General features: G+C 36.7%; 1 protein-coding gene across 2 annotated transcripts in view; it reads left to right on the top strand.

Moving 5' to 3' along the window:
- The window catches only part of VCAN (versican), a 106360-nt gene that overhangs the window by 60248 nt on the left and 26696 nt on the right, over positions 1-19416 (top strand). For both annotated transcript variants that reach the window (XM_040655380.2, NM_204787.1), the window contains 2 exon segments: positions 11515-17031; positions 19135-19248. In XM_040655380.2, coding sequence (XP_040511314.2) covers positions 11515-17031; positions 19135-19248 — 5631 coding nt within the window.

Genomic DNA, 19416 nt, shown 5'->3' with positions numbered 1-19416 from the left:
TTTTTCTGTATTAGAAAATTCATGTTGTACTGGTGCCATGAAGGATGTTTTAAAAAGTGCCCTTAAGTTGGGCACCATCACATATAAATCATAGTTAAAATGCACCAGCAAGGATTCCCGGCATGAGAGAAAGTGCTAACAAACAAATACAGTTAAAAAACCAAACTACCAAGCCTTTTATACTCTGAAAATAACAGCTCCATACTCAACAAAGCTGAAACTTGATATTCAGAAGTTTTCACAAGAAACCGAGACTGTGAATTAATGAGAAGTTTTTAAGCCACTAGTGCTGGCTCTTCTTGCAGTCTTATTAAAGAGTAATGATTTCTTTTTTCACATTCTTTTAAAGACTTCCATAGATACAAGGAACACTGCCCTCACATTAAATACTGCTCAGAGGATGCACACACATTCCCTGCTGTTTTTGCATTGTTTCCAAGGAAACATCTCAGTCCTAGACATAGGGATTACACATTTCTAACTTTCTTATAGCTCTTTGTTTATTCATGAGACAAATGAAGGAATTTTATTCATAGGTACAATGTAGTTTTTCATATATCTGCTATAAAGGAAGAAGAATCCTTTTAGGAGTTTTGTTTACATGTGAAGAAAGTCTTAAAAATCCTTTGGCAGAAAAGATGAACTGTCATTTTCATGGAAACGACATCTGCAATATGATTCTTTTTTTATTATTATTTTTAAGGAAGGTGATTGTCTATTCCAAAGTCTTCTGAGCTTAATCCCCTTTGTAAGAAATCTTGATACTTATGATGAGAATATCAACTTTTTTGTGATTTTCAGAAAACATTATCTATACTGTTTTGCTTTACATGAAATGTTAATGGAATACAGTGAAACTCTGAATGAATACAGGATATGGTCCCAGAAATATAAATATTTTTATAAGTGCTTCAAATAATAAAGCTCTTAATTGAAAATCATTCCTTTAAGATAGGTCACTTCATATTTAAGTCTGATAATAGCGCTCAGAAAGTGTTTGCAGTATTCTTTCTTTCTGAGTGCATAGTTTTCAGTGCTCTTTTTTTACTGCTGTTTTTTGCACATTTTAGATACAGTGATTGAATTCACTCCTGCTGATCCAGCTAGCCTTTTCTATCACCTTCTTTTTGTTAGTGTTTAGATGATAAATTTGATCAATAATATACATAATGCCTGCTGGTTTCTTTCAAGAGGTTTGTGAATTATTTCCTGGCACAAGTCGGGATGTGTTTAGAGTGTCTGCTACATATTTTCTGTAGCCTTTGGGAACGTGGAGTTAAAGTCCATCTTGTTCTTTGGAGTAATTCACGTTTATTAAAAAAACTGCTTGCTGAATTGTATTAGGACTTGTCAGTCTTGTATTACTGTGCTTGCTTCAGTGAGGATAATCCAGCATCAAAAATCATTCAGACCTTTATCTCCATTAATGATTAGAGCTGAAATTTCTCCTCCCCTTCCTGATAAGGAGTTAGAAGTTTTGTCTTCTTTAGGATTGATTTTGTCTTTCAGAAGCCTCTGCTGTACTTTTTTTTTTTAACTGTAATCTTTTAATTTTTCATCATCCAGTGAAAGTTTGATAGTTTCAAGTTGGAGTTTTTTGGCATTTGAAGAAGAATTTCCACATAGTTGATGTAGTTCTGTGCCAAAATAAAAGGGATATTCCTATATGTACACAGAATGACATTCTTTTAATAAAAGAACTTACAGTGAGATTGTACCTAATCTATTCTTTTTTTTTTTTTTTTTTTTTTTTTTCCCCTTTCTTAGGGGTGGTGACTGAAATGAGACCTGGATTGCGCATGCATTTGTTATTCAGGTTTGCAGTGAGTCACCATTAAATATTACAAGCAAAATTCAGAAAGCCCTTTGTAAAAGTTGTATGGTCCAGCTGACAGTTTAGGAGGCAATTAAATAATTATTGACAGATAGGCTGCAGGTTGCTTTCAGATAAGACCTCTGTAGTTATAACCTCATTCTGGAGTATTTCTGCTCCACCAGGCTTCCTTTTTGGCAATGCTTATCTTTCTGTCTCATTTGCTATGCACACGTCCCTGCAGACTGGAAAAAAGTGGAAGGATCAAAGACATCCCAAAGTTGATTCAGAAAGAAATGTATCAAGCTTAGTATTTAGTTTTTGAAAGGCTTTTACCTGCATGACACTGTACTCCTTTTCCTAGAAATATATTTGAAAGTAAGAGTCACATTTGAGATATTATGTCAGCAACAGTGGATTTGTACAGTCTTACATTGGTAAAACTGAGGGTCCAGTTTATTCCCAAACAGGATTTGGATTTGTAATACCCAAAGCAACCATGCTTATTAACCATGTATAGATAAATCTCAAATGTGTGAAGGCTTTTTTATTGTTTTTCCCACACATCAAGAGATGGTACTCTGAACAACCCATTGAAATTATGATTACAGAATCTATTCTCTATCTTCTGTGTAAATTTGCAGTGCGTAAAATGTGCAAAAATCCACGTGCCAAGTAAGTCAGTATCTATGTGTACAATCATCTAAATATTTGAAAACATACAAAGATAAGTGTAGTAACACAAGCATATTGGTCTCGGCCAAGGTTGGTTTGGCCTACAGTGGACTACTCTAGAAAATCCTTGCTCATATTTCAGTGAATAAAATTCAAGCCTTAAAATAGATTGGTGAGTGTGGACTGTCCCAAAAGTAATAGCTATAAATTTGTCCCCAGAAGGAACAGGGACTGCAGCTAAACAGTGTGTCTGATTCACCATAGTTTTGAGTGCTGTCTGCTAGACCAGTGGGCTTGTGCAGAGATTAAACTGTAAGTGTGCTTATGGAGTGCTTGAGAGATATTTGGAGAATTTTAGGGGATAAAATTTCAGAGAAGCATCACAATAGATGGCAGCACATATGTATAAACTACTCGAATATTTTGTAGAAAAAGCATTGTGAGCTAGATCATATGGGATAATATGACATATTCACCTAACTGTGTCTGTATGTATAAACACAATGGCCTCTTGTGGAGCTTGAACCTCAGGAAATTTTCTGATTTTATTTTTGCCACATAAACTTTCACCTTTGAAGCAAATGACATGAGCTAAGAAAGTAAAACTGAGCACATGCCTGCTCCATAAAACAACCTGTATTACTCCTACATTAATATGAAATCAACCTAAATTTTTTGGGAACTACCACAATAGGGAGTCTACTCCAAGTTTGTTGCTAAAGCCAAAGATTGCTGACGTTTACCAGGGGATTGAGCTTTAGTTACTGTTATTAGTTAGCACTATGGCTGTTGCATTTTGATGTTGGCCCAAAGTTTTGTGGCTACAGGTCATTCTTTTTTTGCTGGGAAGGGGCACTCAATTCCCACATTAGTAGGGATGGAACTGATTCTGTCTTGTTCCAAGTGTGTAGTGACAGAAGCATTTTGGGTTTGCCCTTGTGTAAATGACAGCAAAGGGCAAGACCTGTTTACTTCTTTACCATGGAAGAGTTCCCATGGGATCAAAGCTGAAGTTTTGGTGAGCAGTTGCTTTCCTTTCCCAGCCAAGACTACTCTCTGCCCTGGTGAGCTGGCCTCTGGAGTTGGACTTTTATATATAACAGGCAGAATGGCTAATCCAGGCTGCACAGTTTGACTTTTTACTTTGTTTAGGATTTCAGCTGCAGACAAAGATGTAGTGTAGTGGGGTTTTTTTGTTTTCTTTTTGTTGGTTTTTTTTTTTTTTTTTTTTTTTTTTTTTTAGCCCTGCAGAGTTTTACAAGTGTCTTCTCCATAGGCATAAAGTAAAATGTCATTGTTAGAAGGATGCTCAGGAGTGAGACATTGGTGTCTGGAACATAGTTTTGTTAATGAAATATTGGAGCAGAGAGGAAATGGGAAGAAAATAGTTGTCCGTAGGATATTGTATGGCAAATACTCACTTGTTATCCAGGAAAGTATATCCTGTGCTTGCAGGGGCTCAGACTTGACACTACAAAACTACCATTTTTAACAACTTGACATTTTACTCAATCTGTTTTTTCTTAACAAGCTTACTATTGTGTCAGGGGGGGAAAGCAGGAAGCAGTGAGGCTGAAGGAAATGCCAAAGGCTGCCAGAAGGTTTCATGATACTCTTTTATAATAAAACAGTTCCTTTATTTCTGACATGGTTTTTGCATCATCATGTCTATTACTCCAAAATTTGGCAGGGATGCTGAAGCAGAATGATGCAGTCCAGAGCCCTGTGCAAAACAGATGTCCAGATGAGTGACACCCTTTACACAGGTGTTTCTGGTTATGGCCAACAATTCAGTCAAGTGTGAACATGTGGAATGGCATAGTTGGAAAAAGGCTGCAGCTTAAGAACATGCCAGCAATTGATACTGAGGCTTTCAGCAGGGCTGTATCTCACATGAAAACAAAGGTAGCTAAATAAGGTAAAGCAGAATGGTGAAGTGAATTTGAGTAGACAAAGCTGACCACCCACCATGAATTGCTTTCAACTCCTACCCATCCAGGTGTACACAAATTCTTCCTTTCCAATATTTGCTTCCAGATATTTGCTTGATAGATTTAGATTTCTATTCAAGCTCAATTTATAGAATTTATGTCTGATTTTTATTTTTTTCTTCATTTTTTTTCTTTTTCTTTTTAAATTACTATTGAGATTTAAGGAATAGTAGCTTCTCTTTTGACTGTCAGATGGAAAGCAAAAAATAAATTTTGATTAAACTTAGGGGAAAAAAAGCAACCAAAAAGCCCAGTGGAAACGTGCATTACATCCTTAAAATTTTCTAATGGGAGCCAGAGTTAACAAAACTTTCAGAAATATATACCTAACTGGGGAGCACTTTAAAGTGAACTAAATAAAACCCATTATTTGTTTAGACTAAAGAGTCATCAAGAACGGGCTTTAACTAGACCTCATCATACATGTTGTCCATGTTAATGGAGAGTAAAAGCATTAAAATAATCAAAAGTTTAATTATTTCTGGACTTGTCTTTGTTGTCTTTTACTTAGGTGTGTATAGTAGTAGCCATGTTTCTTTAACACCTCAGACCAGCTCCTTGGCAGCATTCCCACCTTTTTCTGGTGGGGGAGATGAGGTATGCCTGGAGCACTGCTGCACTTTGACCGTGCTTAGGTAGGTTAATGGTATTACAAGATGGCACAAGTTAGAAGAATTGCATATACTGTAGACTGACACTTGGAATTTTCCTTCAGCAGAAAATATCTGTATTTCAGAATCTTATTTCTTTTGAAATGAGATGAAAAGAATAATAATAATTTAGAAGAAAAAAAAAACCCTGTGAAACAAAAGAGTCCAAAAGATGTTATCAGAATGTTTTATTTCTGTAAAACAGAAGCATTCTATATCAATTTAAATGTAACTTTTTCTTCCTTCCTTCCTTCCTTCCTTCCTTCCTTCCTTCCTTTCTTCCTTCCTTCCTTCCTTCCTTCCTTCCTTCCTTCCTTCCTTCCTTCCTTCCTTCCTTCCTTCCTTCCTTCCTTCCTTCCTTCCTTCCTTCCTTCCTTCCTTCCCTCCTTCCCTCCTTCCTTCCTTCCTTCCTTCCTTCCTTCCTTCCTTCCTTCCTTCCTTCCTTCCTTCCTTCCTTCCTTCCTTCCTTCCTTCCTTCCTTCCTTCCTTCCTTCCTTCCTTCCTTCCTTCCTTCCTTCCTTCCTTCCTTTCTTCCTTTCTTTCTTTCTTTCTTTTTTTGAGGGGGATGGAGGAGGAGGGAGGATGTCATTCCACATACCCAGTTTTTGAAACTTTAAAGACTTTAGTTTTTTTGTTTAAAGGTCATCTTGTCGAATTGCTCCTCCACTCCTTCAGCATGCTTTTAAATCAAAATATTCATTGAGACTGACACACTGCTGTGGGATTGACTGGGCTTTCTTTCACTGGAAGATTTTCAGAAAGCTGTAGTCCTCAAACTGTTTGAGTCAGCTTCTGCTGCAATGCTGATCCTCAGCAGAGCTGAGAGCTCTGGGGAGTCAGTGGTCACCTGGAGCTCTTACAGTCATTCCTCAGGCTTAGTCTTCTCCAAAGCCCAGATGTGAGCCCTCACTGACTTTTTTTACAGTTTAAATAATTCAGTTTGGACCCCCCCACTTTGAGGGGTACTAAACATTTTAAAGAAGAAATGGAAATGTCTGTTGTCTGAATTGATGTCTGGTGACTCTGTGCTTACTGTTGGTAGGTCACACTTGCTAACCTATCAGGTGTGTCTCACAAATGTTTGTAAATTTTCAGATAACGCATAAAAGCCATGAGTTTGGATTCTTCAGGGAGACTTAATCAAACCCAACGTGCATGTTTACTGAGGTGCTCCATAGATTTCTGTTTGAATCAATCTTTCAAAGCATCTTTTATCCACTGTCTAAGGTTGGAATTACTGAAATTCTCTGACCCATCTCATGTGAGAGGCTAGGCTAAATTCTGTGAATATACAAAAATGAATCAGATACTGATTTGTGCACCTAGTCCTCAGTTCTATCATCGTGCTTTCCACAGCATGTTTTTAAAATATAGTCATGTTTTGCATTGTGTTTTTCAGAATGTTTTCTATAAGTCTAATCAGTAGATGGTTTGAAGAGATCGCTGCTTGAGATCGCTGACTTGAGTTCTTTTATCAGCTTGCCACTGTTCTTCCACAGTGCTAACAATTACAGTTTTGTCTATTCCCTAGTCCCCATCCCAGATACCCAAACGATAGTCCCAGAGCATGTGGTCTGTTGGAGGTGATATTCAAGGCTGTTGCTGAGGTGTGTGTTTATCATAGCACATGTGATGGGGGTCTTCTGCAGGAGGTGGTGGTTGTCATACTGTGCTGACCAACTGTAGCAAAGAAAAGGAGGTACCTGGTAGTGTGGAGTATATAGCTATGGGGAAGAAACAAGGTGATGTAACCAGTAAAGCATGGAATGTAGTAACTAAGGAAAAAAGGGGGGGAGGATTCTCCATTTTTTGTCTTAAATGGTTAATCACTTTTCCTTCTGAGCCAAAGGTTATTTTTTAAAAAAAGTTTCTTTGCAAGTTACTACATTACCTTTTTTTTACAGTCAATAGATGTCACATTTACAGAGATATGATAAAAACACATATATACAATATACAATATCTTATTGTAATTATAGTCATAATATGAACTAAATCCACTGTGATATAATTCTGATGGAGTCAAAATAAAAAATTCCTGATTATGAAATGCAGGAATAAATGTGAGTAATGCAAACTATATCGTTTCTTTCATCCTAGCCTTGTGGTTCTGTATTCTTAATAGTGAATGCTATGTAAATTGTGATAGTGTCGCACTATGGAATGATACTCACATTCAAGACAAACAGTCCAAAATGTTTTTGTTCTTCCTTTAAAATTATCTTTTCTTTTTATCTCTATTCTAAACAAAATACAGGGCCTGAATCAAAGTCCACAGAACATTGTGTGACTCTTTCAGTGGGTATCATGGGTTTATCAGACCTGTAGTCCTACAAAACAACAAACTCTATTACTTCTGACACATAACTTTGGAAGTTTCACCATAAGTGGAGAAGCTGCAGGAATCCACAGGTGAAACTGTGCTGTTTGCAGAATGTCAGATTGAATGCTAATATTCCTGTTACGAACAAGACTTACAAGAACATGCTTAATCCATACATCTACTGGTCTTTATATTTAAGTTTTTTAAAAGTTTGAAAAAGTCAGAATCTATTTTTCATTTAACTTTTTACTCTAACTCAGCTGCTTATCGGAAGGGTTTGTAGAGGGGAAGCCCTCTCTAATGCCTGCCCCCCTCCCAAATGATCTTGGAAAAGCCTTTTAGAATTCATTATAGAATATTAATAGTGTTTAAAACAAACAAACAAAAAAAAAAACAACTGGTATCACATGTTATACATTATTTACATGTGTGGAAGGCAGTAGTGAGTAACTTTGGGGCAACTCTTGTCTTTGAGCCTGTGGAAAATTAATTTGACTTTAGAGCCAAAGATCATGAGAAGGCGTGGAATGGAAATTAATGCCATCTCCATCCATTGCTCTGTGGTTTTCAGTAGTAGCAGTCAAATCCTCTTGTGTCCAAAAAGCACCTGGAGCAAGGGAATTTCCATTCCTTATTCACAGTTACACACATTCTGAGATAGATGCTTATGCTATGCAGGCAATTTAAAACATCTAAATGTATTAAATTGATTAAGCACTCTAGGCTGCATGTAAAACTCTCCACCTATCTATTTCATCTTTATTTCACTCCATACCCCTTCAGTTTTTCAATAAAAGGCTTTACTGGCAAATCTCTGTTGGACTGGCAATCTAGACCTACTACCCCTGTTTAGACAACTTTTTAACTGTTTGTTTTTACTTTCTTCTTGAAGAAGTGATAGAAGAGCACCTCTTTGAACAAGTGCTGCTTTGGTCTTTTTTGTCATTGTAATGTGAACTATTGATAAGAACATATAGGAACTGAATTCCTTTCCTTTATCCTCACCTCACCTCTTAATATCAGGCTCCAATCTAGATGTCTTTCCCTGCAGATGAAATGGGCACAAACATAGACAGCATCTTTCAGCTACATCTAAAAGTTTGAAGCTATTGCAAGTGTTTGCGTGTCTGCCGTGAGCATCAACAAACCACTCTGATAGATAAAGCTTCTCCCTTCCTATTCACATTTTATGATTGTATGTAAGTTTTCATCCCAGAGTCTTGCTTATTCTTAGAGGACAAGATTACATGGTATATGAGCTGTATTGTTTGTTAGGTTATTGCTGTTACTGCTGAGTGTTGGCAACCAAAGCTCCAGAAAGGAGAAGAAATTTTTAATAAAAAAATAATTTAATTGGATTCCTTATTATTTTCTTAAAAGCTGGTAATTTTTTTTTTCATGTGAAAAACAGAACAAGACAATAATATTTAGTATTTGATGAAAGGGTCTTCTCAAAATTTATTACTGGAACATCACACCATAGCCAACATTCTTTTATGTGGATCTCTGTGGCATGTGAGATCTTGAAAAAGCTAACAAAGTAGAAGCAATGTCTGATAGAGATCTTTGCATATGTAAGAATTTGTATATATCTTCTAGGTGAATTTGAAACAGATGTTGTTCATTAAATTTATTACCTACTCTGATTTAGCATGAGCTAGTAATTTGAGGGACTCCCAGGTGTGCACTTGTACAAAAAACAGTGCACTGGTCAGAACTTGTTAGTAATGGTATCCTCCTACAAATTATAACCTGTCCCATCCTGGGTTTTTTTTGTTTTTTTGTTTGTTTGTTTTTTGGTTGGTTTTTTTTTTTTAATACATATAGTTCTTTGCAAAAGAGTACATGCTTTGTGCACAATCCTAACAGTTGTATGTGAAGTTAAAATTTATGCTTATGTCATGTTAGTCTATATACTAAGGTATTTATACATATTCTTTTATAAACTGGACACAGCCATCTTTCTTGTCTGTGCATATTTTCATTTGTAATTCTCTGGTTCCTTATTTCTGTGTTTCACATAATAGCAAATTTACCAAGAATCAGAAATTCTGAAAGCTCTCTAGCAGATTTAACTTGCCATTCCCTTTTTCATTTATTGACTTCTTGTGTATTTTTTAGTTCAGGATTTTGAAAACAAAGTGTACAGTTTTGTGCTAATAAGAGCTTCTAGTTTTTATGAAAATACAATTCCTTGATACTACAAACTTCACAGGGAAAATACCCGCAATAGCTGGGTAGAAATTAGATATAAGATAACATTTTTCATTGTAATGGGAACCCTGAACTTAATCCTGAACAAACTGAGTGGATCTTAACTTTTCCCAAATTCTTTAGCAATTAGGTCATAGCTTCTGATTCTTAATACTTGTTCTTTGTGAAATGCCATTACTCTTCAGCTTGAGATTTATCAAAATGAAGATTCAGTAGTACTTGTAAGTTTAGCAGTAAGCACAGGGTAAGCAACTCAAACATTAATTCTCCACTGAGTTGCAGTGACCTTTCCAAAACCTGAGTTGCAGGCAGTTTGCATGCATTGGGAAAAAAAAAAAAAAAAAAAAAAAAAAACAAGCCAAAGATTCACCAGCCTTTCACTGCGTTCTGCATCAGTTCAACAAGATTCAACACATTCTTCTCCAGAATTATCACCTGATTATCTCTGAGGGCTCTGTTCTCTCTGTTAGTTTCTCTCTCTCTCTCTCTCTTTTTATTTTTTTAAATTATGTGTAAATAGTTCTAATGAGGAAGATGTACTTGTAAATTGTGCTCTATCATTTATTTAGTTTCCTAAAAGACTTCTGGTAAATTGTGCTCTATTATTTATTTAGTTTGCTAAAAGACCTAAACATATCCTCTGGATAGTAATCATCACTGATGGTGCTGCAACGAGTCCTGTATGTTGGTTCAGATAGTTGTAGGCAGAGGTTCATTTGTTACTCGAGTTTATATCAGCAAAGTATAATTTCATCAGTATAATTACTGATTTGGACAAGATGGCTTTGAACATAGCCTCAGAAGCAGAATATATATTCTTGGAGTAACATCTTGGATCAAAGTTTCCAGCTTCAAATCAGTAGGCTAAGTGTTTTATCAAACAGCCTGAAAATTGTTGTTTATTCTCTGAGTCTGTAGTCTGTATGGGTGGATGGATATGAGTACATTCAGTGGGGATAGCATTTATTATCTAGACTAGAGGGTTTGAAGTAATGTTTGTTCTGAGAAGGTGCATTTATAAGGTGCCTACAGACTTTATGATCATTGGGGTTTCTACAGATAAAAGAGTGTCTACTTACAACTTCTTTCTTCCTTTTTATCTGCTTGACTACCTTGACAGAAGATGAGAGGTCTGTAGTCTGTGAGAGTGTGTAAATCTTTTAAAGTGAGTATTAAACAGAAAGAAAGTAACTGGACTTTCCTCGTGTTACTGTCTGAATGGTGACTGATTTTTGAATCTGGTATTTATTTATTTGTTTGTTTGTTATTTATTAACTAATTTAGAATGGCAAATTGCAGCAACTTTGTAAAGTGAGACTATTTGCTAACCAAGGGTCCGAGTGTAATGAATAGAGCACGTGGTGTGGTTTTCATGGTATTACAGTAATATAAGTTACTCTATACTGAAGATAAATGAAGCTATAGAGTTATGTTCTGTATGTCCTACTTTAATTTAGATTTCACTTTGCTTAGCTTCATCTAAGCTCGGTTTTAGTGAAGATTAGCTAATGTCACTAATCAGCACAAGCATTTGCTGCAGGTTGGAACCATAGTCTTGTGGTCTAGAAATAGTTCTTGTCTCTCCTATATAGCAAGGGAAAGGTTAGCTCTGGTGTGGACAGCATTACATAAGCAGTGAACTCAATATTCAGAGGGTCTGATTAGAAAGTAAAATACTGTGACAGCATTTAACATACTGTGAATGAAGCAATATACTGAATTTTCTGTGTTTTAATTTTCTGTTGTTTTTTTCTTGCTCTAAAGGTTTGTTTATACTTCATGTGTTTGCAATAATGCACAACCATGACTGCTACTTAGGGATTATGAAAAGCTCTTTTTTTTTTGCAGATCATCCGGTGAATGAGTTTTTGGATCTGTTCAGTCGCCACATTCTTCCTCATGCAGTAGATGAGACCCATACTGATGCAGAATCAGCTCAGACTGAACCCTGTACTTCAGACTCTGTGCAGGATTCGTCTGAATATATAATATTGGATCCTTTCTTTCCAAACTTTATGGACTTTGAAGAGGAGGAAGAGGACTGTGAAAATACTACTGATGTTACAACTCCTCCAGCTTTGCAGTTCATCAATGGAAAGCAACAAGTGACAAGTGCACCTAAAAGCACTAAAGCTGAGGAAGCAAGAAGTGACCAAATTGAAAGTGTTGCACATTCAAAAAATGTAACTTTTTCACAAATCAATGAAACAAACACCTTCATAATATCTGAAACAGAAGCTTCTGGTACAATGCAGCCAAGCAAAGCTGGAGAAGTAATGGGGGCATTTGAAGTCACACAGCCGACAGCAGATGTTGCAATGTTAGAACCAGTATATAGTGGTGAGTCAGAAGTTACCACAACAGACAAATATTTAGAGATTACGTCTGTGTATGAGCAGTCACCACAAAAAAATAAGGAGACTGTAATGTGGCATGGAACTGAGGAGAGCTCTACCAAAGACACAAAAAACTTGCTTTTGATCACTAATGAATCTTCTGGAGATGGCTCCACTGAATCTGATTTGTCTAGGTCTGTGTTCACAGAAATTTTGACAATGTCAAGTCATGAAGATAGTGAAAAAATTTCTCATACAACTTCTGTTCCTACTATCCTTTCTGTGGAAAGATCTGCAGTAACTGCTGCTCCGAGTGCAGATTCTGATACTGCTACTGTAGGCATAGATGTGAAAGACCTTATTCCAAAAGGTGGGACCGCTACTCCAGGAAATTACTATAAATCGACTATTAAACTTGATGCAGAATTCCCTTTTGAAAGCAACCCAGAAGCAACAAGTCATACAACAAAGCCTGACATGACTGCTTCTTCTTTTATAGTTCTGGAAGGTTCTGGAGATGTAGAAGAGAACAGCACTTTAGCTTCAGCCATGACAACAGAAACAGCAGTTGCAGAAACACTTTCAGTGCAAGATACTTCTTTGGGTTCTGGCACAGTACTGCCAACAGAAATTTCTGTAACCATTTCAGAAATCACCCCTGCTTTGCCTGGAGGAACAAGAATTCTTTATTCTACTTTTGATCAAAGTTCTGAAGCAACTGTTTCCACCAATTTTGTGTCTGAATTAATTATGGAGCAAGTAGTTGGCAGCTCTGTTGCAACTGAAAAGAAAGTTGAAGATGAAAAAGAAGTACAGACTACCGTTTATTCGAGTCAGGAAATTTCAACCACTGATGCAAAAGGAAAATCAGAACTGGATGAGTTTGGAAGCACTACTAATGAAGTCAGAACTGTAAGTCAGGAACCCACTCCTCTCAGAGAAATAGTACCAATAACAGGTACCATGCATTCTGAAATCAAAAAGGTTACCGCCACTCCTTTCTTGAGAGAGAAGCTTTTTATAAATGAAGGATCAGCTGAAGAACCAGCAGACTTATTTGCAGGGAGTCCCACAAGAAAAGTGGTAAGTACTGACTCCCCATTTACTGATTCAGGTTCTGGAGACATAGATGTTATCACTGAGTCTGCTACTTTGACTTCAGTTCCATCAAGGTCTGTCATAGAAACACAAACAGTAAAACATGAAGGAAATATTAATGTCATCAGTGTTTCATTGAAGAATACCACAACAGAATATGAAGAGCACATAGGAACAGGTGGACCAGTGACATCAGTTTCAAGTACTGGATCAGACGGCTTGACAGAGGAGTCTGAAGTAGCAATTGAGATGTCTGAGAATGTCTTTAGTACAGAAAACCAAGGAGAACCAACACAAGAAGCAGTACCAACTTACACAGCTCCTTCTGACATCAAATCAAGACTTGGTTCTAGAAGAGAGGTAACATCCCATGTTACACCAGTAATTAGAACAAAGGATTTAGAAACAGCTGAGGTCACATCATCTCCAGAATCAGTTGTGAATAACAGCACTCTTGACACCATGGTGACACATGGTACCATAAGAGCAGTAGCTGAGTCTACAGAAAGCAAAAAGGGAAAAGGTAGCTTTTCAGCTGTTTCTTTGGGCAAAATTCTAATGATTGAGCATGGCTCTGGAGAAGAACTCAAAGTTGACAGCAGCACCACAAAATTAATGTCTAATGGACCTACGGAAAAACTGCTTGGAAGCCATTTTTCATTTTTTGACCAGGGATCTGGTGAAGCAGAAACTTTAACTGAATCATTTACAAAAGCATCAGTTTCACCCACTGGGAAACCAGAACCACAGGAGCAGTATGGCAGAAAAACTGTCAGCATGCCATCCGCTGTGGTTCATGCCTACACTGCTGAACCTAATGAGCTAGTTACAAGTACTGAACATGACATAACCTCTTTGCAAACTGTAACTGATACAGAAATGGAAGAGAAAGCAGCTAATGAGCTCACAGTGACATCTTTTGCTACAAATCTTCCTTTGTCAGAAGATGTGCATTCATGGGAAGACAGGCCAAGGGAAATTTTACCAAAAGCAATAGAATCTTCTGGAGAAGCAACGGAAGATCCATTCTTCATAAGTACACAGGCTAACCATGAACATGTGGAATTTTTAAGTGTTCCCACTATCAGACCACACTCAGAAGAAAACAAAGTAGAAGCTGAATCTGATGAAAAAATATTGTTGCCATTTAATAATGACAGAGTTACTGAGTCTGCAGTAATTGAAAGGAAATACTTAAGTTCTCCATTTACAGATACAGAGCAGGAGGAGGAGTTGGTACAAAATATTTTTCCTACAGAAGATATTCCCAGATTATTCCTGACACCTAAGGAAGAAAAACCAACAAACAATGAGCTCATCAGTGATCCATTATTTTCAGGACAAGGATCAGGAGATGAATTTACTGTTATTCCTTTAGTAGAGTCATTGGCTGTGAAAGAAACCACAAATACTTTAAGTCCTTGGCCTTTTCATCCTGCAAGTGTAGGACCTAAACTTTCCACTGACAAGACACAAGTCTTTGAAAGTGGAAGCACTGACTCAAATGCTGAAATTAATGAAGAAATTACAACTACTGCAGCAGAGCTGCTGACAGAAACTGCATACTCAATGGCCACCAGTTCCCCAGCTTTAGAAGAAGAGAGCTCCAGTCACTCCAACTCTAAAGACAAAGATATTACACATTATTTTCTTGTGATTGAAGACCCGTACAACAAGGAAATGGACCATAGAAGGGGAGAAAATGGAACGAGCAGGCCACTACCTACTCCTGGAGATGTTTCTCTTGAGGAATCTTCACATATGCTGACTACAGATGACGTAACTCCTGTTTCTGTAATACTGAGCGAAACTCCTTATCTTGAAATGGGAAAATCTCTTGCAACATCAGCAACAAAAATGCCAAGCAGAGTATTACCTGAAAGTTCTGGAGAGGGATCTGGCTGGGATGGTGTTTCAGATTCATTTGCCCCTGATACATTGACTCATTCAACAGCACCTTCTGTGATGGAAGTTGAACTAACTGCTTCATCTCATATTCCTGGGGTTTATTCTGAAGTTATGACAACACATGTACCGGGAGATGGATCACAGACTGTAATCACAGGATTAGCATCTCTTTTTACAGAAGAAAAAGAGATTGTGGCAAATCGAACTGCTGCTGATCCAAAGACAGGTACATCGGAAGAACTGACGAGTGATACTGGGATGTCACTGGATATTATTCCAGTGGTTGATGATAGAAGACACGTTACACTGAATGTTTCTGTTTATGGTGATATTACACTAATTGAAGAACGACTTCAAATCCCATCAGAAAAAACAACTATTATAGACATGGATCACTCCAAGTCAATGCCTGAAGATATAATAAGTGTGCAGACAATGCCAAATCTTGTCATACGGTCAACACAAGTCAGTGATGATAACATGAAAGCTGAAGAGGACAAGTATGATTCAATACTTAATTTTTCTACAGTTGAAGAGAATTCATTTGGATCTGGTGATAATCTTTCTTTGACTACTTCCATTCAGCCAAGTAGTGAATCAGTAACAGCTGGACATGGACCAAAATTAGTAGACAAGGATTTAGGTTCAGGGTATGCCATGCAGTTTGCAACAGAAACTCTCACAACTACTGTACTCAATGAATTGGGAATTTTCCTTCCAACAGTACCCTCACTGGTAAGCCCACATATGCCTCATGAGTCTAAAGAATCTGAGTTCGAGGCTAAACACATTGGAAGGACAAGCACAACAGATGATGTGTATGAGCCTTATACTTCAGCAAACAACCAAGTAATAACAGATCAAAGCAAAACAATGTCTATTTCTGGATTTTCTGGAATGGGCCAAGAAGAATCAGGTGATAAAAAGCCTATGATTCCTTCCCTTACACCAGATTTAACTATGGAGACAGAAAAGGCTTTGACAACTGACACATTTGATGTAAGTATGGTCACCACGCAGAGTATGTCCCAACATGCAACTGTATCATCTAGCAGTAGTGAAGAAAAGCATTCTACAGTATACATGCAAACAAAATCAGCATCAACAGAGTATGAAGAAACAGACTCAGTGAGTTTAAATTCTGTATCTCAAAATCCTAAATCCTCAGTAACTGTTTGGTTAGTTAATGGAGTATCTAAATATCCTGAGGTAATTATTCCAAGTACATCATCTGCAAAGGATTCAGATCAGTCTGATCATTCCTCAGATGGAACTTTCAAAGAGGTTAGTTCTGATATGGCAGCAACTTATAAACCACCCACTACAGACCTAGATACAACAGTGTCTTCTCTGCTAGTGTTTTCTCCTGAGCCTGAATCAGAAAGCATATCTACTGAAAGTACTCCTCACTTTAATAAATTTGTAACGGAGAGGTCAGAGGAGACAGAATCTTCTGTAAATGATCTGATTATTGAGGAAAATGCTACTGTTTCTGGAGATTCTCCATCAATACATGACTACCCTACTGCTTTTTGGAATTTTGGAGAAAGAACAAGCACAGATGTTCCAAAACTTAGCACAATAGAAGTTGAATTTTCTTCAGAGAGAGTGAAAAATCCCAGTCAAGAAAGTGATAGGAGTACTGAGAGAGAGAGACCAAGGCTTTCATCCGCACCTGTTTCAGATTCACCCAACAGTATAGAAGTTGGAGTATTTAAACCTGACCAGGAAGCAGTTACAATGCTAACTTCATCTTTGGAGCCTTTGGATAGAAGTTTGGAAACACAGTCAGCTTTGCTTGGTCAACAGGAGATCACAACAATTTCTTCTAACATTGCAACAAACAATACAGCCCCTGGAAACAATCCTTATTCAAATGAACAGTCAACAATAAGCTCTGAGTTGCTAAATACTATTGAACTTGTAACTTCATCATTTTCCCTTCCGGAAGTCACTAATGGATCAGATTTCCTGATTGGCACAAGTGTGGGTTCGGTTGAAGGCACAGCAGTGCAAATTCCAGGTAACTTCCACATATGATCACTGTTATATATTTTTGTTGTGATATTTGTAAATGATGTCTTAACTCTGATAAGAGGTATGGCAATCAAAAGCTCTGTATGAAATGCAACAGAACTTGTGAGCCTCAAGCTTTGAAATCAGCATGATTGTAAACCCCACTGCGACAAAATGGAGGAGAATGGGAGACCGAAACTCAAGCTCAGTGACATATCCTGAGTGTTTGCATCGTGGAGCTCTGGATCAGACTTTGAGGTCCCAGCAAGTTCTAAAAGTCAGGATGATAACGCTGATTGTGGTAGAGAATTCAGCTCTGATTATTCAGTTTTCCAATTTTCTATGAAGATACATATAGTTATTTTATCTGGTAGCTGTTCTGTGTTGGCATGATGATAGCACTTATACAGCTGGTTTACAAGTAGATTTTTTAATAACACATAGCAGAGCAGATCTAGCGTGCATCTTAAACACTGGAATTTTCTATTAAAAATATATTTTCTTAATCTATAAGGTAATTTTCCAAGAAAAAACTGAGACTTCATGAATTCAGTTTATCCGTAGCTTACCTGGTTAATACAGTGTCTATCTTTCATAAATTATAAATCTTCTTGTTAGACATAATTTGCTACAATAATTTGGTTTACATTAATGGTTATTAGGCACCATTTAATCAAATGCACAGATGGTGTAGGTAGAATCTTTATGATGAATGTAACTTCAATTTATTTTGTCTAGATATACCTGAAGAAGGAACAAAGCAAGTTTAAAATTACATGGTTTTCTATTATATATCTTCAGGTAATCCAGGTAGCTATGGATTTGAACATGTTTACTAGAAAAATATCTGTAGAACACATGCACTGTAAAAATAGGTGCTTAACATAGGTCTGCTTTTTGGATTTAGACATAAGCAGTTTGAAAATAACTATTTTAAGATTATTAGATTCTTTTGAAAACCTCTAAAGCAAGAGTCTGCCCACTTACTTGCATGCCCAAACTTATGAAGCAGGATTTTCTCCTGGAAGCTTGAAGCAGAACTTAGTTACCTCCAGTGAGTAGATAGGGAATTTGGTACCTTAAAAAGACTGCTTCTGTAAAAGTTTTACTTGAAAGGGTAAAAAAGATGTTATCCTTTATTTTGTAAAGAATATCCAGAGCACTTTGGGAAAATGTAACCAAAATATAAAGTTTTTTCATGTCTTTGAATCAACTTAAGTTACAAAACTCTTACCCATTTTGTAAGGTAGGTATTTATTCTTGTATCCCAGAAGGGTTGTCTTCATTATTTTCCTCTAACTCTGAGAAGTGGATATACAGAAATGGTTGTCTAGTGGATTTTTGTGTGAATGATTGCTTCTAGGCATTAAATCAATTGCAAATACCTAGGTATTTAAACTCAATTGCAATACACATCACTAGAAGTCATCTCTGCAAGAAAAAGCTATTTAAATGATAACTCCTGTAAAACCTGAGGATTTCACAGCAGGTAAGCTTTTATCTTAATGTTTAGTTCAGCTACAAATGTACTCAATACCTTTATTTATATTCTTGAAGTGTGGTTTAAAGAAAGGTTACAAACGTGTATGAATGAAGACATAGTTTCAAAGAAATAAGAATCTGTGGGCACTGATTGTTTGAATATAATGAAGTGAAACATCAACACCCACCCAGTATATTCAAGAGATATATGTTCTGTGTACCCAGTCATTCTACATAAACTAACCATGTTCAAAAAAAGCAAAAGCATTTTCCATTCATTTTGCTTATGTTTAACTATTTTCAGCTATAATTAATTGTCGTGTCATGCTGACTAAATATTCTGTAGAATATTGTGACTGCCAAATGTAGTACAGATTCTGAAAATTATTTATGCTGGTTCATAGTAAATGCCATGTAATTTTTAAAGTTGTAAGTAGTGATGCCTGAAAATAAGCTTTACTATTTTACGAAAATATCTTAGTATTCTATCTTGTTGTTATAATGTCTGTAACAAGAGTAGGTCTTGCAATATAAATGCAAAAATGAAGAAAGATTTATTTTTCCAAAAATTAAAAAAGATATCAGCTCTTTGAGACCACAGGGTAAACTTTATTTTTCTACTTAACAGGACAGGATCCATGCAAAAGTAATCCCTGCCTTAATGGTGGTACCTGCTATCCACGTGGTTCATTTTACATCTGTACATGTTTGCCAGGTTTCAATGGTGAGCAGTGTGAATTAGGTAAGTTGATGCCATCTAGATACTGGATTGTCTACAGACTAATTTAAGTATAAAATTTTCGTACAAGACATTTGCAAAAGTAGGGTTGTTTCTTTAAGTTGAAAAAAACATGGGCGTGTGAAAATATTCTGCAGTAAAGCCTTAAGAAGAGAACAATAATAGGTCCCC

The sequence above is a fragment of the Gallus gallus genome, chromosome Z, assembly GCF_016699485.2.
Source record: "Gallus gallus isolate bGalGal1 chromosome Z, bGalGal1.mat.broiler.GRCg7b, whole genome shotgun sequence".
Lineage (NCBI taxonomy): Eukaryota > Metazoa > Chordata > Aves > Galliformes > Phasianidae > Gallus > Gallus gallus.
This window is presented reverse-complemented; position numbering and strand designations above follow the sequence as displayed.